This window comes from Scatophagus argus, chromosome 17 (genome assembly GCF_020382885.2).
Source record: "Scatophagus argus isolate fScaArg1 chromosome 17, fScaArg1.pri, whole genome shotgun sequence".
NCBI classification, from domain to species: domain Eukaryota; kingdom Metazoa; phylum Chordata; class Actinopteri; family Scatophagidae; genus Scatophagus; species Scatophagus argus.
In genome coordinates, this window is record NC_058509.1 from 11,578,400 (window position 1) to 11,602,924 (window position 24,525).

The 24,525-nt window shown below is 43.3% G+C and overlaps 4 protein-coding genes across 5 annotated transcripts; 3 read left to right on the forward strand and 1 right to left on the reverse strand.

Annotated features, from left to right (window-relative positions):
• Positions 1-56: 56 nt before the first annotated feature.
• On the forward strand, positions 57-6,160 carry LOC124074639 (probable methyltransferase-like protein 24). Its single transcript, XM_046417763.1, is given in 6 exon segments — positions 57-1,293; positions 1,296-1,735; positions 2,636-2,734; positions 4,003-4,139; positions 4,328-4,595; positions 5,244-6,160. Coding segments are annotated over 6 exon segments (1,320 nt in total). The 5' UTR covers positions 57-1,223; the 3' UTR covers positions 5,550-6,160.
• Positions 6,161-6,978: 818 nt separating this feature from the next.
• On the forward strand, positions 6,979-14,366 carry wasf2 (WASP family member 2). Its single transcript, XM_046417762.1, has 9 exons — positions 6,979-7,134; positions 8,422-8,586; positions 8,799-8,933; positions 9,176-9,329; positions 10,208-10,325; positions 10,462-10,583; positions 11,667-11,825; positions 12,115-12,611; positions 12,958-14,366. Exons 2-9 carry the CDS (start codon positions 8,454-8,456, stop codon positions 13,113-13,115), a joined length of 1,476 nt encoding a protein of 491 aa, XP_046273718.1. The 5' UTR covers positions 6,979-7,134; positions 8,422-8,453; the 3' UTR covers positions 13,116-14,366.
• A 493-nt stretch (positions 14,367-14,859) lies between these two features.
• Positions 14,860-18,102, reverse strand: gpr186 (G protein-coupled receptor 186). The gene is made up of 2 exons (XM_046417764.1): positions 17,776-18,102; positions 14,860-16,494 (listed from the first exon to the last, which is right to left on the reverse strand). Exon 2 carries the CDS (start codon positions 16,464-16,466, stop codon positions 15,474-15,476), a length of 993 nt encoding a protein of 330 aa, XP_046273720.1. The 5' UTR covers positions 16,467-16,494; positions 17,776-18,102; the 3' UTR covers positions 14,860-15,473.
• Positions 18,103-19,349: 1,247 nt separating this feature from the next.
• On the forward strand, positions 19,350-22,899 carry cd164l2 (CD164 sialomucin-like 2). Of its 2 annotated transcripts, XM_046418090.1 has the most exons (7): positions 19,350-19,630; positions 21,082-21,213; positions 21,669-21,755; positions 22,001-22,093; positions 22,187-22,228; positions 22,440-22,599; positions 22,845-22,899. In XM_046418090.1, exons 1-7 carry the CDS (start codon positions 19,594-19,596, stop codon positions 22,858-22,860), a joined length of 567 nt encoding a protein of 188 aa, XP_046274046.1. In that variant the 5' UTR covers positions 19,350-19,593; the 3' UTR covers positions 22,861-22,899. The 2 variants fall into 2 exon arrangements, with proteins under 2 accessions (XP_046274046.1, XP_046274045.1); XM_046418089.1 differs by lacking the exon at positions 19,350-19,630 and having other exon boundaries at positions 20,523-21,213.
• Positions 22,900-24,525: the final 1,626 nt, after the last annotated feature.

Sequence of the window (24,525 nt, forward strand, 5' to 3'; positions counted from 1 at the left end):
AAAGGGAGGGGAGTAGAGGAATGGATGGTGGGGAGGGGAGGATGTGTTGGAGGGGAAAGAAAGAAACCAGACTGAGGAAATCAGAAAAGAGTGTTGTAGAGGTTTCAGAGCCACAGAAACAAAATGCACAAAAATGCACGGTTTCAAAATTCCTCTTCCAAATAAGGAAATGTAGTAAAGCACAGCGTGAAGGCTGGTGGTACCGGAGAGCTGATGGGAAGGGACCCCTCTGCTCATCTCATGTCCTCACAGGGAAACTTGCTATAATAGAGCAAATATTGTACATCTGCAGCTTGTGTGTATGCGTGTGCGTGCCAGACAGACAGCGAGAGCGAGAGAGAAAGAAAGCAGATGGGGGGAGTTTACTGGTTGCATATTGTGTACAGTTTGTCAACAGGCTGACTAAATAGACCCAGACATGGCCGGAGGAACTGTGTTTGCTGTGACATTCCTCTGCATGGTGGAAGGGGACACGCACTGTCAACAACACTACATGAGAGACAGAAAGGCAGAAGGTGCAGAATAATAGCTCTCTCTCAGACTTTTATGCTATACTATATTTATGCAAAATAACAGCATTTCATTTAGATACAGATGATTATTTTCTGTGTGGAATTCAAACAGAACTACAGCCCAATCTCAAAGCAGGTTTAGCAACATTAATCTGTTATAATCTGTAACATTAGTTATCATTTTTATTCACTCAAGAACTTAATACTTTGGTATGTAGGTATTATCACAATGAACTTCAGTCAGGAATGAAAGTATTTTTATGCTTCTATTATGCGGCAGGATGTACTTGCCAACCTTCAAACATTAATACTTAAAAATGCAATAGCGTTAAAAGTACTTACAGGCCCTATACGATGTCTAAGCTCAGTCACCATAACATTACAGTGTAAAATATTTGAGATAATAACAAATATTAATGATACTTCAGTCAACATCCACACAGGTGTGAGCTGCTTGTGTATCCCATTGCCACAACTTTAGTAACCGTTCTCACATATAAGATAGTTTGACGGTAAAATTATTTTCTTTTCATTATGGTAGTTTTCTAAAAGTTTACCTCTTTGGTTAACATTATGAGGATTGTGGCCAGTTTCCTCCTTACATATAGTAAGGAGGCCTTTTAGCCAACATTTAATCTTGTATGAGTTATATTTGTGTGCCAAACAAAGCGGTAATCACCGTGCCATTAATCGGCCACCGCTGAACAAAGAATGCGCTTCGTCATCACAACTTTCCCCCGGGGGCAAAAGAAAAGAAGAGGGGAGGTGGGGGAGGGAGTGAGAAACAGGGGGGGTGTCCTCAGCTGGGACTTTCCTTACTGCCCTCCAGAAAAAGTCGAATCACAGGGCACCGTGCCGGCGATGTTCCTCGGTATCGCCTCGGAGGAGGTATGCGGACCTGTGCGCTATGGTGGGTCCGCGGTGGTCTCCCCCTCCGCTTGGGAATACTACTTCTTCTGGTTCCACCGTTTCTCCTCGCGCTCCAGATCCTCGTTGTCGGGCCACGGTTACCTCGAGCCACAAGGGTGGGGGTGGAGGAGGAACAGGAGGGTGCGGTTGCCTTTTCCGTTATTAGCATCGAACCGGAGAGGGTCTCACGCCAACAGGGATCCCCGTCCCGGCGTCCGGGTCTGGAGGAGGAGGAGCAGGAGGAGGTGGAAGATGGGGAAAGGAGGGAGGGGGCAGGAGCGTACGAGGATGAGAACGAGATGCTCTCGCGCCAGGTAAGAGGATAAGAGGATAAGCCCCCAACGTAAAGTTTAATTGAAAAGTTTCTGAATGTTGGCATTAGTGAATTTCATAACAGCTAGACTTTGGGGAAAAAATAATAGCGATAGATTTTTTCAACTTCAGCGGTACTGAATATTTGTTGTGATAACAGCATTACCTGTTTACCCAATCTAGTTAAATGTGTGTCATATAAAATTATTAAATTAAATATAATTTTAAGTGTATTGAATTTGAATTGAGAGTAGGTATGAGACAGTCAGCATACTCAGTATATATCCTGCTGCTGTGGTTTCCTAATCTAGTTTATTCATTATACTGGGACAATTTGTGCACAGCTCTGGAGGGTGGGGGTAGGGGGTGTGTGAGCACAGCACTGACCCCAGATCAGAGAGAGGTGACAGCTGTTCTCTTTCTTTGACCAAAGAGCTTCAACCTTCACCTGAGCTTGTGTGATGGCACATCAGTCCTCTCTTTACTTCTTCCTCCCTCCCTCAGTGCTCACCCCCTTTCTATTTCATTCTCTTTTTCTCCCACTGTCTCTTTTTCTGCCCAAGGCTAAACTCTCTGACTCATTCTAGTGAATCATCAACACCCCCCCACCCCTTCCCTGCTGAGGTTGCCATGGTGACCGCAGGGTTCAGTCTGAGTTGGGTTGGGGGGCTTTGTGTGAGTGTATGTGCTTGTATGTTACAGTGCCTTGGGCAAAGCAGATCTGAGGTCAGATCCTGTGACCTGCCTCCTCATCACTCATACCTGGGGCAGGGGGTGCACACTCCCACACATGACTGTCATTCCTATGCATTATTCAGAACCCTCACAAATTCCCTTGAATCTGTTGGTATTCCGTGCAATGCGGTATCAATATATTGATATGTATGTGTGCATGTTCCCAGACGGGACCCAGAACACTGGAGGTGAAGCGGTGGGCTGCAGGCAAGCCTTCCTTCGCAGCAGAACTTAACCGTATCGTCACGTATATCACCAGACCACAGGTAGGCTACGCAGAATATCAGCTACAGAAGTGCAGTCAAATGAAAACATCTTACCTCCAAGGAGCTGTCATTCATTAAAATGAAAACAACAATGTCTCATCAAATCTCAACGTTTGAAAAGGTGTGAAAAGCCTGTCAATGTGTGAAATGTCTGAATCTCCAACTATCATAAACATTGCCTAACACATTTTGAACATTTGTAAATATTTTAATTTTAGATGGTGCATTTTAATTGTGTGTTACATTTTTTACTATACAAACTGCAAAACTATAATACCGATTAGCAGTGAGAAGCAACAGGACAAACAGTTATAAACTCCGACATTAAATAAAATATAAGGCTATAAAGCAATCAGGTAAACCACATTATATGTATGAGCTCTAGGCATACAAAGAGGTCCTTAGCCCTTTTTGTAAATTCAGGCTCCACCCTCAGCCCCGTCTTTTGTCAGATCATTAAAGAGAGCTCAGCTGCCAGATAACTTAAAGACAAAGAGAAAAGAATTAATAGAGTTTAATTAAACCAACTAGCAATATGACAAAACAATGTAAACTAAATGTGCACACTTCAAATAGAAAATAATGTGCTGCCAACTCTGCTAAATTAAGATGAGTGCGGAGGGAACCACTGGCCTCGTATTTTGGACCTCCCTCAAAGTCTCCAGCTACACTTGGCTCACAAGGGTCCTACAGGAACTGTAGCCAGGAGTTAGGTTGTGCCAAGCCTGAAGAGCAATCAATAAAAACTTTTTTGACTGTTTCACTTCTACAACTTCAGACTTCCAGTGTGTGAGGGGGGTTAACGTAGCAGTAATATGATCAGTCAGGCACTGTCAGTATCCTGGCAGCAGAACGCTGCACAATCTGGAGCTAGTCAGGACTTTCAGTTCCAGACTGGAAACTCCCATACAAAAGTTAAGGCTTATGCACCACCAAGAGCTGTGGAACTGGCAGGGGAAATGATTAAAGTATATGTATAGTAAATATATAATGTTGATTTTGTTCTGTAATTATTCAATTCCTGCCACAAACTGCCTCTGACAGTTACTCAAGTTAAATGGTTATCATCAACCCAATCTAATATTTAAGAGTCACTTAAAGCACTCACTGTCTAAACTGTTCTCACACATTTACAGGAGAAGATTTCACGCAATTTCTTCTTCTTTAGCTTCCTCTCTTCTTACATGTATGCTAAGTTCATGCAAGACTGTTCTCAGGTCTCTCCCCCACCCATCTCATGTCATATCTCCTCTGCTGTCCATCCCCAGCTAAACTGCTCCAGGCTTTTGTCTCCAGGTCAGGCTCAGACATTACAGCCCCCTGCAGATTCACCCCACTGGCTGCTGTGTGCTGAGGACTGGCTCCTTCCAGCTGCTGATAGACCATGTGTTGCATACTCCTTTAGGTGTGTGTCCTATGTCTGTGATGCTATGTGCATGTGTCTGTGCTGTGATGTTTATGCATTCATATTTCTGGCAGAGTTGAAATAAACAATGCAATGCATATTTAATCATGCATGCAATAATCTTCAAACTACCCCTGTGCTCCCCTCCCTCCTTGTCTATCTTTTTATGTTTGCCTTTTTCTCTCTAGTATGGATGGGAGAGATGCAGAGTTTCTTAAGACTGTGTCACTGCTAGGATGCGAAGTCCATAGTTTTGATCCCAGCAACTCTAATGCATCCGGTGGTCACCTTGGCAACAGTTTGGCCAGTAACCATGGCGATGGAGGTGTGGTCAGCCACCACAAGATGTGGCTGGAGTGGCGAGCTCCAAGGAAGCGCAAGCAGAAGACAAGAAGCAACCTGGGTAGTGTTTCTCAAACACTGGCAGACATCATGTCAGCTCTGGGACATCACACAGTAAGACACACACACACACACACACACACACACACACACACACACACACACATTTAGAGATGCACTGCCAAACAAACATACCTTAGAGTCTTTTCGACCCAACATACCCAGAAAGCTCCCTTACTTGTATGTTCCCATAGCAACAGGGCTCTGCGCCATCCCTGGCTGCCATGGCAACAGTTTAAGTGAGTGAATCACAAACACTGGCTAAATTACATCCTGCAGCCACAAGAGGGAACTACATACCAACAGTTTGTGTATGGTATGTTGTTTGATATCAAGGGATCTAATTTGATTTTCAGTTATTTGGGTGCTGTACATCAGTCAGTACTGTCGCCTCACAGCAAGAAGGTCCTGGGTTTGAACCCGCTGGCAAGGTGGGGCCTTCCTTTGTGGTGTTTGCATGTATCCACAGATACTCTCTGTAGGTGTCCTGGGAGTGCTCTGGCTTCCTTCCACAGTAGAAAGACCTGCAAGTTCATTTGTGACTCTAAATGAAATGTGAGCTTTAATAGTTGTTGATCTCTATGCGTCAGCTCTCTGATGAAAGGTGTACTCCGCCTTTCACCCTGCAACCCCCCAGAAGTATTGTGCCCTCATACAGGACTATATTGAACCTCTTTTCTCTGCATTCTCTAATGTCTTTAGGTTCACTTTCTGTATGCTGATCTGCTCAGTGCTGAGTGGCGAGTTTTCCAGAACTGGATTGAGACAGGAACTCTGCAGAATATCCATCATCTGGTTGCCACGGTGCACCTGCAGTGGGCGGGGTTTGAGGTGGGCGGAACCAATGAGGAAGTGCTCCGCTATTGGTTTAGTGTCCTACAGGGTCTCCAAGCTTCTGGACTCAAGCTGATCCACAGCTCTTCAGGAAAGGGTCACAGTGTCCTAAAACAGACAGCAGCAAACGCTCACAGCTCCTACACACTCAGCTGGGTCAACACAAGACGCTGACATGCATATGAATGAACACAGGTGTAGACATGTGACCATACATTGTGGATGACCTGAAACAAGAAGGAGGTCAACCATAATATAGCTAAACTTTCAATGAACTTTTGTTCCTGTTATTTCAGGCGCACACAGTTCCTAACATGATATCTCCCTCTAGTGGAGATGATAGGATATCAGTAATGCAATAATTAGATCTTACTGCCAAACAGCTGTCTGGTTGGTCTTTTTTACTTGAACTATAGACCTGTGATTGTATCAATATTATGTCATATTATTGGATCACAGAGTGAGACCCCTTCCCTTAATCAAGCCACTTGATCCTGCTGTAGGTGGAATGTACAGTCAACAGATTACACAGACTCTGATTATTTAATGTATTTTTACACATCCACATGGGCATTTAAATTATGCTTTTATGTGCAATAATTCTTTATATTGAAGAGAACCTTAAATGGTGAGACAAAGATTGCCTACCGTAAAACATAAAGAAATTGGTTTATTATTGTGCTGAATTTTTGCACTCTACCATGAACTGTATAACAAATAAGAAAATAATGAAACAGTGTTTTAAATGTGCATTATTGCTATAATAAAATACAAAAAAATAAAAATTGTTTTTGTTTGTTCTTTGTCTGTCCTTGTAGAATCCGGATCATCCCTGCTAATGACAGGCTGTAATTCCAAAAGAAAATGGGTTAGATTTCTCAGTTTTTGGTTATATATAATAGATAAACATTGCTTTGCACACCTTACACCCACATGCAGAAACAGCCAAATCATTTTTTCAATTTAAGTATTATACAAAAAGTTTACTGTGTCTCACAGGAGAAGAAAACAAAGAAGGACATATATGGCAGGGAAGGCGTTATGCCAAATGCAAGTACATGTAATTGAGTTACATGATTCTTTCAACATATTTGCACTTAATCCAAAAAGCAACTTTGCGGCTGTTGTAAAGAAGTTGCTTCAACGGTGGCTTAGGCTATAATTGCCATTTTACAGGAAACAAACAGGTTGTCTCAATACAGCAGTTTACCACAGGTTCCTGTACTTGGATAAAATATTAAACCTTGACTGGAGAACCTCTTGCCTCGCCTCCCATAAACCCTGTGTACTTCCAGTCTGCACCAGCTGCGCTGAGGTTAAGGATGCACTTAACACTCAGGCAGGACAGTTACTTATCTTCTTAAGTGCTTTTCTCCACAGTGAATTCTTGTTCATAAAGGCCGATGCCAGTCATTCCTCGGACGCGTTCCAACTCGCTGCAGCGCACGTTGGAATGTGCTTCTGCCTCCACCCTGCATTACGCAAATTACGGACAGATGTTTGCAACTAGTCAGGGTGGAGTTGCGCTTTTTACGTTGAAATTTCCACATCCTGTTCTCAGCAAAAATAAGTGACAGGAGCAGTAGCCAATTAGCTTTGAGGAACTCAGCCTGACGGCCAATCAGAAGTTTGCGATTCCGGGATTTCTGTGATCTGTTTAGCCTGACCGTATACAGTACCGCTCAACATTTCTTGTGGAAATCTTGAAACAGGATAGCAAGCAAACTTTAGAGAGGGGTTATAGTTGGCAGTTTTGACGGTAAGTACAGTATGTTTAATCAGTATTGTTTTCATAAAGCGAGTGATGTAAACATACTTTTGCTTGGCGGTTCCTTCGAGATAACAGACGCCTCGCAAGTTACTTCCTGCTCTGACGAGGCCGTGATCCCAAGTTACATTTTAGCTTATTTTAGCTTGTGTTGTGCGTGTATTAGAGAAGCGTTTCCAACCGTTTTATTCTTTTGTTATTACTTATCTAGTAAAAATTTAAGAATTTAGTCCGTATATTAAACTTATTAAACGTTTTTCACTTTGACAGGGAGCGGTTGACTGTACTGTCGGGCATACCACTAACCACAGAGCGCAAGCTGCTTCAGCTGCATACAGCTGTAACAAGTTCGACTTTTCATGGAGAATTTGATAAACCTGACAGAGTTGCAGTATACTCGGTCTGAAAATATGTCAGCCCTAAGATAAGTGCAGACACTTGAAACCATCCAGAAACTCTTGTAGTATGACCTCAACATTTAGCCCCAACGCTAACATGAAAAACTTGTAATTAGGCAGCCGAACTGAGAAATGGGAAGCACTGCAGGGTATACTTACAGTAAGCTAAGTTCTGCCTGCAGAGACCGCAGTCACTGCATTTCTCTGCGCATTTAGGGCACACTGTGAGTTTGCATTGTCACACACTGGCTGTGATTTGTGTTTTATCCCTTGAAATAATTACTCTTCGGCGAGCAGAAATGATAGTTTCCTTTCTTTCTTTTTTAAGTTAAATCCGGTTTCACAGCAGCTGCGGGAATGCTGGGTGTTTGCTGAGTGGAGCAAAGCTTTAGTTTTGCTTCTGCTTTATCTGTGTCTGCCCCTGTTCTTATTTATACATGTGTCTGTATCTCACATGAGTGTGTGACTAATTTAGGGATGGCAGTAACTATAAAAAGTCATAAACTGCTAACACATGCTCATCATAACTTCCCACAATCCAATGTAATTTTTTGCATATTTTTTTTCTTTAGTCTAACCAACTGTCCAGAACCCAGAGAGATTCAATTTACATTCTTACAAAACAGAAGAGCAGCCGATCCTCATATTTGGAAAGCTGGAACCAGTCATTATTTGTCATATTTTGAAAGACAAATGATCAATCCGTTATCACAATGGTTGTTGATTAATTAGTTGCAAATAGACTAACTGATCGCTTAATTAATTCAGCACTTCACTACACAGCTGCATGTGACACAGGGTAGGAGATCTCAGTGCTGTCAAGTCCTTTATATGTTTATATGCCCTTGGTTCAAGTGACCCTCTTCTCTTCTCTCTTCAGGGTTGGGCCCCACCCACCCACAACACCCCATCATGCCTCTGGTTACGAGGAATATAGAGCCTCGGCACGTGTGCCGCCAGACCATCCCTTCCAATATCCGCAGTGAACTGGAATGTGTCACCAATATCAGCCTGGCCAACATCATTCGCCAGCTCGGCAGCCTCAGTGAGTGTGTTTGGTTGGGTGTCATTATGTCTGTCATTAAAACACAGTGTGAATGGTTAACAACACGTGACAAATGTTTGATGTGTGTATTTGCACGTTTCTGCACGGTTTACTTAATTTTATCGTGAATATCACTTTATGTATATGCATGTGTGAGAAAAAATGTAATTAATGCAAATCATACACTTGTGTGTGTGTGTGTGTGTGTATAGGTAAATATGCAGAGGATGTGTTTGGTGAGCTGTTTGTCCAGGCTGGGGACTTTGCGGTCAGAGTGAATACACTGGGAGAAAGAGTGGATCGTCTGCAGGTTAAAGTCACTCAGCTGGACCCCAAAGAAGAGGAGGGTAAGCACTGCTACATGTTACTGCTACAGTTACTACTTATGTTAGCATTAGAGTAGTTAAGTTGTTTAAATAAGGCTGAATATAACACATTTTTACATTTTCAGTTTATTCAGTAAAACCATTTAAACACTGGCTCCAACAAACATCAGCTTTCTGAATATAATAACCTCTTCCCCTTGGACATGTTGGTATAAATATTCAGTAACATTCTCTCTGCTCTGTCTTTCTGTTGTTTTTCTCAGTCTCTCTTCAGGCCATCACTACCCGTAAAGCCTTCCGTAGCAGTCTGACTCAGGACCAGCAGCTGTTCACCAGGCCGTCTCTGCCAGTGCCTATACAGGACACCTACGTGACTTGTAGTCCGCCCCCACCCCTAAACCATCTCAGCCAATACCGGTAGGGTTTGCCAGGCTCACAGATTCGTGGCTCATTTTCCTTCACAGGAGCATAACAAGGAAGGAAGAATAAGTGCATGAGCGCATGTGCATGAACATGTGCACACATGGAAACAGAAACGCATGCATTCTCTACTTTGTCATGACTGTGCGTTATTTAATCCCATCTGCCTGTTACGCAGGCTTTCAGACCTTAGAAAAAAAATTCAAAAATTTGATGGAATGTTTATGCTTTTGCTTAGAAGACATGTAACCTGCCTTTGCAAAAAAAAATCTTTGCTAATATTTATTAGTGTGTCAACATTTGAGAAATAGTTTCGTAGTTAGCACTTGCCTGTTTTTGCTGCTCTAAAAACATACATACAGCAAACATCAGCAAACATAATGACAAATCACTTTAAACCCATCAAAGCAACACTGAAGAAATCCAGTGAGAAACCAACAGCCGTACGTGTTACTGCCCAGCTGACACATATCAACAACATCTTGAGTATTGATTATGCATGCAGCATGACATGTCATCACAAATGTCATAAATCAGAAGCCAGGACACAGTGGCATCTCTGATGGCGTGATAGTATAAGCTTGTCCAGTTTTATTATTGTTAAAGTGGTATAAAGTTGACCCTTACTCCACGGCATAGCTTAACAGAATGTGGCACTTTTGTTCCCTTTCTGCATGCTAGTTAGAATGTGACTGAAGAAAATAGCTTGTGTCTAAAATAAAAAAGGGAAGTGTAATGACTTGTTAATACATTGAAGCGTAAAGATAAAGATCAGTTAGCAGACACTTCATGTTAATTGTGGCTGTAAAGACACAATCATAAAGTGCAGCTGATATCTAGATGTAATTACAGTGTTTGTAAATGGTTCTACGTAGGGACGATGGAAAGGAGGCCTTGAAGTTTTACACTGATCCCTCCTACTTCTTTGACCTGTGGAAGGAGAAGATGCTGCAGGACACCAAGGACATCATGAAGGAGAAACGCAAGCACAGAGTGAGACACATAATCACACTCATACACATTAAACATTGAAAGATTTTGAAGCAAGTGGACAACATTGCTCACATCAAATGAAAGCATTTGGATCCAACCCTCCATGACTCCCTTTCTCTGATTCATTTCTGAGCAGAAGGAGAAGAAAGACCACCTGAATCAACGGACGCTCAATCCTAGAAAAATCAAGACCAGGAAGGAGGAATGGGAACGCCGTAAGATGGGGGAGGAGTTTGTGGTGCCAAAGAATGATTTGCTGTAAGTTGAGAGATGGAAGGTGTGGCAAACATGTCTGCAAGCTGGTGGAGCGTACACTGGTGCAAAGTTATGGTTATCCTCAGGCCCAAGAGGCCTTTTAATGCATCAATTTCAACAATAAGTAAAAAATAATAATGACTTGATTAATCCATGCATTATTTGTTTCTCTATTTAACACGTTAAAAAGTACAGAATGGGCACTCATGGGAAATTCCATCCTCCTTCGTCTTATCGGTCAATCTGTACACAGTACACAGTAATCTGGGTGGTATGTCCCGTCTGAAAATGTTCTCAGGGGGTTGGGTGTAGCACTGGCTGTCATTGGCAGGTTGTAGTAAACAAATGTTTGAGTCACACCAGGCCTTAGAGCTGACTTTATACTGACACATGTGACACATAATGATCAGAGTATACATGTCAAAAGAGCAAGTTAGAGTCATGTAGGCAGAATTGAACTTGTTGGTGTTTTTCTGCTGGACGTTATTCTACAGTGTATGTTTTGTTAAATGAACAGAAAAAATAAGCAAAATGCTTACGTATTTCTGCACACAAGCAGTCAGTATTTATTACATGAAAAATAATTATATTTATGTGATTTCATTTTTTCACTACAATTACAGTATTGCCACATGATAAAGTAAAAAGAGTAATTTATGATGAACAGAATCGTACGATCGTAGTGCAATACTATAAAAGCTCAATATTGTGTATTGCTGCATGAGCTATGGAGCTTACTTTATTTTAAAAGAGACCATTTCATTTGCTGGCTTGTTTATAACTCATATCACAAGCCACAGCTGATGGGAAGAAAAGAGTTTTTCTTTCAAGCCGTTAAACCACTCTTACTGCTGTGTTACTTTAACAGCTCGTCACTGTCACTGTTTTCATCTTTTGCTTTAAATGCATTTGTGATCCTTCCTCATAAATCTTCTCAGGGTAATTTCTCATAAGCAAACAGTACATGACCCACAACTGACAATTGTGCCAATAATTGCTGTTGATGCTAGGCGATATTGATCAAGGTCATTGTTCAGGTTTCAGAAATTAAAGACTACATGTTTTGTTTTGTGCTGGTGTGTAAAGGAATTCCTCTGAGGGTCTGAATGGCAGCATTGGATCTGGAGATGGCTTCAATTCTGAAGGCCTCGAGCAAAGTACCGGCTCCTACGCTTATGAACCCGGCTCCCCTCTCTCTCTGCCTGGCCCCGATGACTTCCTGCCTCCTCCACCCCCATACACGGCGTAAGTAGCATCTTGCATATAAGCACACACATGCTGCCAACACACACTGCCCCCACTGCAAACACATGTTGAATGTACAGCTACACGTATGGTACAGCTGCAGTGCAATCCTAAAAGCAGCCTCTCAAGATTACAGGGTAGAACAGTACCAAAATAGATCAGAATCCTACTGTTCACTTTAGCATCTGATTCTTTAATTGGCTATTGGCTACTAAGACTGCAGCTGCAAACAACTTGAAAGTTTATGGAGGAAAATGATTATTTGACTTATCCTCATCTCTCATCTCAGGTATAATGATGGACAGTATGCAGCACCTACCCAGAAGCGTGTCAGCATGCTGAGTCCAAACCACCCACCTCCTGCTCCCCCCATGGCCTCTTCCCCACCCAACTCTCGCCCCAACCTTGCTCCTCCCCCCGCACCTCCTCCCCCTCCTCCTTCTGGCTTTGGGGCTCCCCCACCTCCACCTGACTTCGATTCCCAACCTTCCCCTTCTCTGCCCATCCCCTCTCCTGCTTCCTATCCCTCCCCACCTGCTCCTCCTCCTCCACCTTCTATGTCTGCTCTTTCTCCTCCCCCTCCTCCACCGCCTATGCCTGCGGGTGGTGCTCCACCACCTCCTCCTCCTCCTCCACCTCCCCCTGGCCCTCCTCCCCCCCATCACAACTCTGCTCCTCCTCCTCCTCCATCTAGTGGTGGTGGGGGGGCACCCAGTTCTGCTCCTAAACCTCAGCCGGAGCCTGCTGGTGATGCTCGCAGTGACCTGCTGCAGGCCATCCGACAAGGTAACCGGAAGTGCATCAGTTTAGAATGGATACTACAGATACTTTTGTCTTGAAACCCAGCTTTTACCCTGTGTGCATTTTTCCTCTAAGATTCCTTACATATATTGAGAATTAAAGCAGAAAGAGGAAGAACAATCTTCAATCTGGTAGCTCCCTGATTACCACAAGGTTTAGCTTAGTAGTCAGTTATTCAGAGACCTTTAATTGAACACATTGCATTATTTAGAACATGTATGTGTACTGAAATATCACAGTTTGTCTTTGGCTGCAGTGATAAAATGCTGCTTTCAGAGTATTACACTGATGGTGACAGACACACACACACTCACTGTAACTGTCCTTTTAGGTTTCAACCTGCGTAAGGTGGAGGCACAGCGTGAGCAGGAGAAGAGGGATCACTTTGGCAACGATGTGGCCGCCATCCTGTCACGTCGTATCGCTGTAGAGTGCAGCGACAGCGAGGACGACTCTTCAGAGTTTGACGACGACGAGTGGTCCGACTGATCGCAATCCCTTTTCACCTTCACTGCCACCTCTGTGTCTTTCCACAGCCATTCATTCCATTCAGATTACGTTTTTAAGTACCAGTGAAGCAGCGGCCCGTGTTCTGTGTGTCTTGATTTTGTGTGTATGCACACGCAATATGTACAAGTCACTTATTACAAATCACATTCCTTGACCCATTTATTTCTGATCACCCAAACTTATTCAGATCAGTGTGCAATCCAAAGATTGAGTAGGCGTGAGTGTGCGTGGCTGTGTCCTGATTTGCCATTGCTGTCACTGGCTGTCAGCACCGTTACTGATGTGTGAGTGCTGTGTGACGCAAGGCACGTCTCTCTGCCGTGTTTGTGCGTAAACACAGCACCTCTGTCTTTATCTGCGTCTATTAGAATCAGATGCCCTTTGCTGCAGGCCAAATGTCTGATCTTATCTGCTTTAATATATTATGGCTAAGGGTAATGGAGAGAGAGTGAGTACGCACACATACACACACAAGCACTAGTACACAGCCTCTTCCATACACAGTATTTGTATGTGCCTGATGGAAAGAAACAAGGTATTGACGTCAAAACATTCTTGTTCATTAGATTATATGATATAAATGTAAAGTTTATGCTACATATTGAATCATATCTGCTAAAGATAATTAATACAATCCCTTTATATCTCGTTTAAGCACAATTTTATCTCTTGCTTTCCTCACTTTTGTGGTTATCATGGGAACAACTCACTTGGGGATGAGATGTCGTTCTAGCTTATAAACAAATTTGTGAATGATTTATTCAGTGTGACGGAGGAAGTATTGGCTCATAGCAGACACCTGGGGTGTTTGATGAGTTCACCGTACTGAACATATGCAGACATTTAACAAAATTATGATTCATTTTGGACTGTTTCAGCTCTGTTACGAATTTCTTCCTGCAGTTTTTATCTTGACGTTTTCTGGAGATGAAGGCTCTGAGGCTTTAACAACTGATAGGATCAGACTGCCTTGTCCATACAGGGTCATTTTGGTTATCCACACTGATCCCTGATCAGTTTCTTCCATAAATATTAACAGTCGTCATTGATGAGTCAAACATAGAACCCTCTGATGTTTTAGTGTGGATCACATAATGTTCAAGTGCCTTTTATGGGTTGTTTTTTTGTGTTATAGCACAATCACACAGCATACTTAGCCAACACTCTGCTTGCCCTGCCTTGATTTCCCAAATGATTATAGTTATTTCAATAAAGATAGAGTGGATTACAGTGATTGTTTGGATGTCTTTTCTGTGAGGATGACAAGTGTATATGCTGTGATGTGTTGAAAAAGAAGTTACCCAAGTTACCCCAAGTTACCCAAGAATGTCAAGCATTGGCCTAAGGCTCCTAATGCTTTATCCATGACTCATCCTCTTTATGTCAGTGCTGGAGACTTTTTCACAGTGCTCAGTACTGTCTGTGTAGGGAGTGTGAAAATGAATCGACTGGATAAAAGTTTTGAAAATGAGTAGGAGGAGAGAAAAACCTCTTGCATAATCATTATATCCTCATACCAAGGCTGCCCTGTAGGCTTTAAATGGATGCAGTGGGTGCAGAGTGATGGCAATAAAGCAAGATTTCTTTAGCCACCAAATAATTTAAGATCAAAGGAATAGAGAACAGCAGTCTGTGCCTAGTTAAGAGTGTGAGATAGAGACAAATGCACTAAAAGCATCAGCAGCAGTGAAGAGAAGAGTGCTGACATCACGCAGTAGAAAAGGACATTTATTATTCATAAGTATAAAATATTCATTCATTTCAAAAAAGGCTGTGCGACATGAACATATGGTCAGTACCTTTCAAACTGTCTTTGACAGCATGTGCAAAATAGAATGTCAAAAATCTAGAACATTGTGTTTTCTAGACATTCAAGTAAATAAAACTGGGCTTTGGATCACATGTCATCACACTGTGATAGGCTAACATTTAAAACCCATCCCTCTTATCTTAAAGTGCCGACAGTCATTAAATCCACTTTTTATGAGTGGGGATATGCAGAGTATCCCTGTGATTGTGTCAGTCTGTGGTTCCACTGGATCTCCAGTGGACTGAGGATGAGGCACAAAGTACATACAAAACAGTACGTCAAGTCTTTAGTCCCAAGATGACTAACAGCCAGGACAGTTCAGGACACTCTGTTTTGCAGAAGGACTTCATCTCTTGGTGCTGCGTGTGTGTGTGTGGGAGTGTGTGTGTTTGTGTGTGATAGAGAGAGATACGTAATGTTTCGAATTTGGATGATAGTCAGTGCAGCTATGTGTGTATCTTTGCACACAAACAGTGATATGTCTGGCATAGATTGTGTGACGATTTGAGTCTGATGAAGTTGGCAGCCTACACGTCAACAGGGTAGTGTATGTGTGCATTTTGTGTGTGCCTGTGAGGGCAGCAGGCCTGAAGCAGCACCTTGCGAATGTCTTTGTTTCTCAGACTGTAGAGTATCGGGTTCAGCAGTGAGCTGCCTGCTGCTGGGACCAAAGTGGCATAGGTGTAGAGAGGAGGACTGGATGCATCTCCCAGCAGCCCCCAGAGGGAGAAAGGCATCCAGCAGCCCACAAACACACTGAGCACCAGGATCAATCGCGAGAAGCCCCTTCCACTGCTGTGTTTGCTTGCATATGATTGGTTGGCAGGGAGAAAGTGCCTCTGGGTAGCGATGGCATGGGCATGCCGTCTTGCCACACGACAGATCCCAGCATACAATTGCAAGGTTACCATGACAACCACCAGAAAACCCCCACATAGCAGGGACAGGTACGTTCGGGTCAGAGGTCGTGCTACAGAACAGGAACTTGGCTCTCCCAGACAGTTCCATCCCAGTGCAGGCCCCGCCCCGATGACACATGCACCCAACCAGACCAGCAGCAGGAGGATGGCGGCTCTGCGACGTGATTGGCTTGAACCATATGTGAGGGCGTGGCTTAAAGACAGGTATCTATCCAAAGCAACACCCATCAGGCTACAAAGAGAGGCAGTCAGTGATGTCACCAAAAGTCCTGAGGTCAGCAATTCTGACCAATCATTGGGCTTCATGCAGAACAGAAAGAGGAAGTGCAGGACCAAAGCAACACCTGCCAGTAGATCAGCCAGCCCGAGGCTAGCTAGCAGCAGGAAAACAGGGGCACGAAGAGACGGAGTGGCCAGGATGGTGGTGACAACTATTGCATTTTCAGTGGCAATGAGAGTTCCTGAAACACACAGGGCAACACCCCACACTGTGAGGGGCGGGACTTCGTATGGAGGTGAGCTGTCCATTGGGTCCAAAGGGTAGAAGGGGTCCGCGCCTGAGGACTCATCCCAGCCAAGCTCAGAGGCGTTCAGGATCATGACCAATCAGCAGTCACACCAATGCAACCTAAGAGAGAGAAAAAAGGAGAAACACTGACATTAGCTCTAAATGGTCATTAGTATCTCCATCTTCCCTTTAAACATCCTTCCCTTGACCAGCTGTGGTTTCAGCCTGTGGAGCTGCTGGAGGCCGGACGTGGCTGATGAGGACTTAAGATGTTATATGAACGTCAGGCCATGCATTCTGTTGCTTCTATCATTTGTACTGTCATGTCCTATATTGTTTTTGGGTTATTTTTAAAAGACATTAACAGATAAGCATTCAGAAGTCATTGATTAAACTAATAAGCAGCATATCACTGTATTTACAGCTCAACCCCATCTTGTCCCTGTACATGAGCTTCAATTAAGAAACTTTTACAATATAGTGTGATATAAAATATGGACTTACATATCACAAACACACATTTTCTAATTCACCACAAATAAATTTTACACAGCAGGCTAATCCTGATGGTTAATGAAATGTCTGTGACGTCACCATATGTAGTGTTGCGGGAAGTCACGCAAATCGTCAGTCATTACTATTCGTAATGCAAAGAGTTAGAGTTACTAAAACATAAATACATCATAAGGGTATATTATTGTATATACTATTAATAATGCAGCCTTTTTTAAGCACATTGCTCTGAAATCTGGCTTTCCTTGACTTGGATGTCCACCCTTGGGTTTCATTCTGCGCACGTTTCAGCAGCATCCAAACATCTTTAATATGTGAGGACGTAGCCGAGTGAATCTGTACACTCACTTTCAGATTAAGATAGTGAGCTGCAGTCCGAGGTTTAAAGACATCACGGTCAACAGCAGGGACCCGACACTGTAAACCTCGGACAGGTTGTACACGTACCATGCAGTACCGCTTATCTTTAATGAGGAACCCTGTGCTGTTAATTAGGCTGCAGATAGGCTGTGTGAGGACTTCTCCTGCTGAAAGGTTAACACACTCGTCCTTTCTGGTACGTTATGTGCTTCTTTCGAACAAATCACAATGTACCGCATGCCTTCTGAAATTAAATACCACATAATGTTATTTGAAGATTGTTATTATTTTGCTCAAGAAAGAGGAGGAGGATTGCTGGAGGCACCAGGAGTCTTTCATCCTCCCCCTCGTGTCACGTCTCAGAGCCCGGGGGTATATCCCACCTCCTGGCGCGGAGGTCCCTGTTGTATAATACAGTTGCAGGTTCACTGCAGCACAGAGGATGCCCCCAAACACACGCACGTACTCATGAACACGCACCGCACAGACACGGATACATGCATATAGTATTCAGAGTTTTCATCTTACCTTATTAACGCGATTTTGTGTATCCTTTACAAGAGTTCAATAGATTCGGTCTCTCGTCTTTTACGATCCAGACGATGGAAATGGAGTGATGGTGTCCCCACTGATGATCGGTCCCAGTTTAAATAAAGAGGATAGTTCCTGTGTATGACACCGTCCCGTGCTCCTCCTGTCTTCTTCAAAGTTGTGTCAAACTCTCACTCGGCGTCACTTGCATCTCTTCTTCTTCAGTGTCCTCGGAGCGCTTAAGGGAGGCAGAATGGATGCTCTTGCGCGCGGACTCAGGCACAAGACAGCCTGCCTGACGTCAGTGATTGGGATACTCGACCAATGAGGTGCCGGCATTGAGGATGGGAGAAGAGAGGGGGGGGGCATGTATATGGAGTAATTTCATTCAGAAAAATGCGGCATCTCTTTCGCCCCTCCCACTGCGGTTCATTCTTGCTGTCATTTCTGGTAAACAGTAACCACCAATAGACCACCCGCACCCCCAGCCTCCCAGCACACACACACACACACGTTTTCTCAATGAGACTCAGGGGCCTGGTTAAACGAGAGGATATTGTTTTGTCTTGCGTAGGGCTCAGGGGTGTCGAGCTGTGAGGGCAGAGCTCAGGGCTGGTGCTGTCCACGGTGCTGAAACTCATCAGGATGACTCATGAGGGGAGGTGTCCCACGGAGCACCAACAATCTGTGTGAAAACTGTCGTTTAACATCCATTTCTGTGACAACTGGTCCTATCCATACCTCAAACGTATATTTTCTACATAATGATAACAATGCTAATAATAATAATAATGAGAAGAAGAAGAAGAAGAAGAAGTAAAGGCCTGTTGGCATTTTCAAATCTTATTTTAAGCTGTGCATGGTGAAGTGTCTCCTCTACTTAAACGAAAGCAGGAAGGACATTTATTTTGCTTATGTTTCAGTGCACGGAAAGTGTGTGCACTGTCTTTTGATTTAGTAGGAACACAGCCATGGCTCCTACATCATCATAACAGCAGCAGCAGGGAATTCATGGCTTCCCCGGTTTGATAGTAAGCGTGGGTGCTGCAGAATGGTTTGAACAATTGACTACGTGGTCGCGCATATCAATGCACATGCAGGGTGGGGGTGCGGTGCGGGGAAACTCGTCCAGCTCGAGCCATATTAGGACATACTTCCTGCTGATACCCGCCCCCCCTGCACGTCACTCAGAGGCGCTGAAGTGCAACACTTCTCATCTTCTACATTACAGCTGAACTGTTTTCCCGGTGTACCATTTTGCATGACATGTCCTCGTTAATGCATCGGCCTAACACTACTAAACTATTTTATTATATTAAAATTCAATTTTTTTTAGAAGGTTACCGTATTACAGACATTACAGTAAAAGCTGGACCAAGCCCATTATTTGTGCAATATATCCAGGTGATTTCTCCCGTGTAAAACACTATACCTTGAGATGAATTCCTGATTTTATTTCTTATGACTAATATCTTAAGTTATGTCACACGGGTTTCTGTGTATATGTACTAATATTAACAGGTGGAAGTAAATTGCAGCATTGTCCGCCCGTTTGTGGCTCGCTTTATGCCAGCAGTGGGAGCATCAGCGGAGGAGGAAATCGTGTTGGACAGGACTGCGGAATATCCCTTTGTGTTTTTCATAGCACGCCGACACACGAAGCGGCCACCCCGTAGAGCTGCACAGATGTACCCAGACAATGTGTGAGAGAGCATATGAGATGTGGGAGCATGTGAGCCACGTCGGTGTGAGCGGAGGAAGTGATGGCGGAATTCACTGCACAGAGCTGAAAAGCGTGTCGTGATTCTGGGCTCAATGCACCTCATTTTTAGGGGCTCGGATGGGTGCTGTGGTATGACTCAGTGCATCAACACATTACAGAGCGACACTTTGAAGGTCAAAGCGCTTGTAGCCTGCTTTTTGTGCCGATGCAATTGCATGTTCCTGTAAAGGAGTGTAGCTCGGAGCATTTTCAAAGTCAGAGCCCTTTTACTTCTCTTTCATTTCGAGGTCACCATTCCACAAAGTGATAAATCAGACATCAGGTTACTCAGTCAGTATCAGTAATGGCCTCCAGATGCTGTATATTCAGATCATGTCGTGATAGTCAGGACTGTAACTGTGATTTGTAGTAATTATTTAGCATCTTGCTTCACACCTGACTCCAAAACCTTGTCTGAGTTGTCTGTCAAATCAGTTGTGTTGGAGAGGACAGAGTGGGGGTGATAATGGACTGTTGACGTATAGGCTGTCCACTGTATGTAGTCCACCACCCACCTCCCACACCAACGTCAGAGTGTGTTCACACCTACATTAGGCTATGCTGCATTTAGAGCTGTCAGACACTTCCATAATATGAGTCCCTTGGCAGATGATCTCTTAAGCAGACATTGTCCAGCAGATAGCCGTATAGCCATACTCTGTATGTCAGACTTCTTTGGTCCACATTGAAATATCTCTCCAACTGTTGGATGGATTACCATAAAATGTTGTTCAGATATTTGTAAAAACTTTGATCCCCTAACTTCTCATCTACCAATATCTGCAATAACTGGTGTGGTTTTTTTGTGGTTTTTGAACAAAGAATTCCAAAGCTAATGATATTCATCAGACTTAGCTGTACGTTGTGTTTAGCTGTACAATGTCGTCATTGCTAATCATATCTAACTAAGCCATGAGGCTCATCTATGGGCTTATGACAGTCCTGATGGCTTCTCACTGTGAGCATGTTAGCATGCACTGTGCAAAAATACAGCTTCACAGACCTGTTAACATGGCTGTAGACTTTTAATTGAAACATTTGAGGGGTCCTGGCCCCCAAATTTGGACCTACTATGATAGAGCATACACCCAGTTTGAATGTCTGTGCAACGTGAAGGGAAAATGCAAAATTAATTAGGGCTAAAAGGTTAATTGATTGCAGATAATTTGAACCTAAATGATGTTGTGTCCTTCCTTAATTCGGGATCATGTGCAGTTAGTATTCCCATTTGCCCCACTGTTGTGCGTGGCATATGTAATACAATTGCATGTGCTCACATTGACAGCTGAGCTAAACATGTGTCATGCTGTCCAAACTGGTGTGTATTTCAGGAGGCTTGAGGTGGAACTGTTGGTTGCCAGGAAACCTAGTTTGGGTGTTGCTCATGTTACACAGATCTCTGAGTCTCCTGTCTTTCTTTCGGTCCTTCTGTGTCCAAACTGGGAGCCACATCTCTATTTGCAGCTATTGGTTATACTGTTGGAGACTTACTGACAGAATTTTTACTGGAAACGTTTTGTTGATCCAAATTTTTCTCCCAGCAATAAAGTTTCCAGCTGTCAGTTGGACGTGTTGGAGCTCTGTGGTTGTCAGGATGAAGCAGCTGGTATTCAAAGTCTTCTGCTCCACACTGCTGCTTCTCGCAGTGGTGCACTCTGCGTACTCACAGTCAGGTACTGGTCCACTCTCATCTTCTATACGTGTATTTTCTTACTGCATTACCATCTCAGTATATTTTGGTTTTGTCAGAAACTTCTTGATGTGTCATTCTACACTTGCCATCTTATGTCTCCTTGTTTCCAGTATAATTTGATCTCCTTCGAGATTCTTTCCTTGATGACATCTCTCTTTTTATTACCTCTGATGATGGCTTGTCCTCCTGTATTTCTCACAAGCTGACAATAAGTAAAAATATGACAGGTGACTGAGAATCTGCTATCTTTTCTTTGGCATTACTCTTGAATTTGGCCTACTCGCTTTTGCCTATTCCGATGCTGTCCAGACTTGTGGGATGTCTTGCAATAATTAAGCTGTCGAAATGTTTTTGTGGGAAGATAATTGTGCATCGGCCAATCAGTTGGTTTTGAGTGACACTTCCAATTGACTGCCAGTTTCCTCACTCCTACAGATTGTTCTCAAGCCGAATCATGTGACCTGTGTGTCGGAGACTCCATGCTTAACCTGACAGGCTGTGTTTGGAGGCTTTGTCCAGATGGTGACATGCATGCACATACACACACTCAGACACACACACACACACACACACACACACACGTACACACACACCTGACCTCTGATAGTAATTCAATCATCATACCTGCTGTAATAGAAGCTTTCTTGGTTTGAACAAGATGACTGAATTATTTAGTATGCCAGATAGAAACACACACACACACACACACACACACACACACACACACACACACACACACACTAAAATGCTTGTTCTATCTGTCTCAGGTAATGACACAGGCATGTGTGTGGCTGATGACGGCAGCTCAGTAAACAATGGCATGAACTGTAGCTGGACGAGAGTGTCTGAGTTGTGCACAGGTAGCGAACAATACAGTCCACTCCAAAATAAACACAAGATATTCCTCTGCGGCCTCAGTAACTCTTGTCTTTTGCACATGTTTTATTTCCCAGTTGTAGAGACCGTAGCTGAGGGAGGAGGTGAAGGTGACACAGGTAAATTGTATCGTCGTTATTCCAGAATCCCCTTCCACCCCCTCCTCTCTCTCTCTTGCGTCAGACATTTATTATTCCCATAAGTGCTGAGTAAAATGTCCCCCCAGTGCCAGTCAGTCTGAGCATTCTCTGGAAAAAACACTGACTCTCTCCTCTTTTCTCACTTTGCTCTGCTTTCATGGGATTTTACTGTAAACCAATCATCCTCCAGGTGATGGAGGTAAAACCAACTCATCCCCAGAGTTCTCCCAGGCCAAGTTTGACATGTCCAGTTTCATCGGAGGCATCATACTCGTGCTCTGCGTGCAAGCGGGCGGCTTCTTCGCCATGCGCTTTCTCAAATCCAAAGAGCAGAGCAGCTATGACCCCATGTGAGTTTGTGCGCATGTGGGTGTTGGAGAACAAAGAATTTAGCGTGACTGCAACAGTTTGAGTGTGTGCGCGTAAATGTGTCTGTGTCACTGTGTAAAGCGTCGGTCTGTTGGTAAAACAGCAACCTCTGGTGGCAGGAGTGATCAACAGCACACAGGATATGTACATTGTGGTTCACCTTCAAGACCACTTTAGATTATATTTTTATTCTGCTCACAAACCACATTTGTCTGTCTTCACACAGAGAGCAGCCACAGTGAAGACAAGATGTGTGAAGGACAAACAGACAAGGGTGGAGGACAGCAGACTAGTGACTCATCAAGTTGTGACGACAAAGGTTTTTGTTTTTTTTTTTTTCCCCTAAGCCCTTCTCATTTTTAATTTGGTCCCCATTTGTACGCCTGGGGATTGGGTGTGTTTGCAAGAGGACATTTTTTTTTGTTTTTTTTGCAGAATCTTGCATTGTGTAATGAGTGTGCATGCACATGTTCATTGTGTTTGTGCAGTATTTATATTTTAGAGGCAATCTGGCTGCTGGTACTCATTCAGTCTGACCAACAAGAAACAAAAAGGCTCTGATTTTCTCAGTGCTTCGAGTGATTTATCTTTGTGATCAAAACCACCATAAACTTTCAATACTACATGTTAAGTGTTAGTCCTCTTAAAAACAACAAGCAACTAGCTGTGTCAACGGTTCAACTGTGTAAATAGTGCTGTGCGGCTGTGGGAAAGGGTGATATAATCCCACATAGACAGTGGGTCAGACAAGGTCATGGCAGGCATTTTAAACTTTTTTTCAAGAACCCTAAAGTAGAACAGAATGAGTTTGTTTTTCATCTGTTATCCAAGAACATTTCTAAGACTGTTGACCTGAACTCTCTTATTGAGACCAAATTATTTAATATTTATGTATGATATATATGTCCTTTCTATGTTAACTTGCAGTGAGTTAGATAATTTTGTTGGGGACCCTGAGGAACCATCTTGACAGCTCCTGGGAACATAGAAAATTACACTTTATAATCTACTCCCAGTGTGACTTTAGCAGCAATCCTCTGATTTGTGTGTGATTTTGCTTTGACCTGTGAGTAGCTTTTTATTTTTTTTCTAGTTTGACTGCTCATACTTGGTCACATATTACTTAACTCCTGTATCAGCCTTAACTCTTTACTAACAGTTGTAAGAGTTGTGATGTGAGCCTTTTTAGTCATGCTACTGAAGGTTTAGTTGATCATTATATATATATTTGATTTTTTTGTGATGCCATTACTATGAAAACTACTAAAAAGGCTTGCAGCTTAAATAAAATAAGGACAAACACCTGCTTCTCTCTCTGCTGTTCTGCATGCAAATGGGAGTTTTGCTAACAGCTAATCACAATAAAAGACTGTAAGTGTTGATTTGCAGCAGAACAGCTGTAACCTGATTTCAAGCAGAGACACACTCCCAGAATCTGCAGATAAGAATCACCTATTAATCTTTACATATCTGTCAGAGGTCAGTGTGGATTCTCAGCATGCTGCAGGGACAAAATCCTGGTGGAGGCCTTCAGAGGAGCAGGAGGATGGCTGGATGGATGCAACTGTCTGTCTGAGCCAGGACCTACAGGCTTGAATAAGCCCACACAAAAAAAGTTCCCCAATAGGGCAGACTGTGGCTGTCATCCAAGTCTTTTGACAAAGGACAGGACTGAATACAGATCTTTTTCACCCTCCCCCAACACACACAAACACATCTCCAACAAGAGAAAGTGAGTCCACACTAAAAAGTTGAGGCAGGGTTTATGTGCTGCCAGTAGTTCTCTGTTCTGTTTTAAAACAAGCAAAGCTGTCAGTTTGCATATGTGCGTGTGTGTCTGTGTGTATTTCTTTCACTTGTGGGTGCAGCAGTAGGTGTAGCAGCAGCTTCAACGTAGGGCCAAGTGT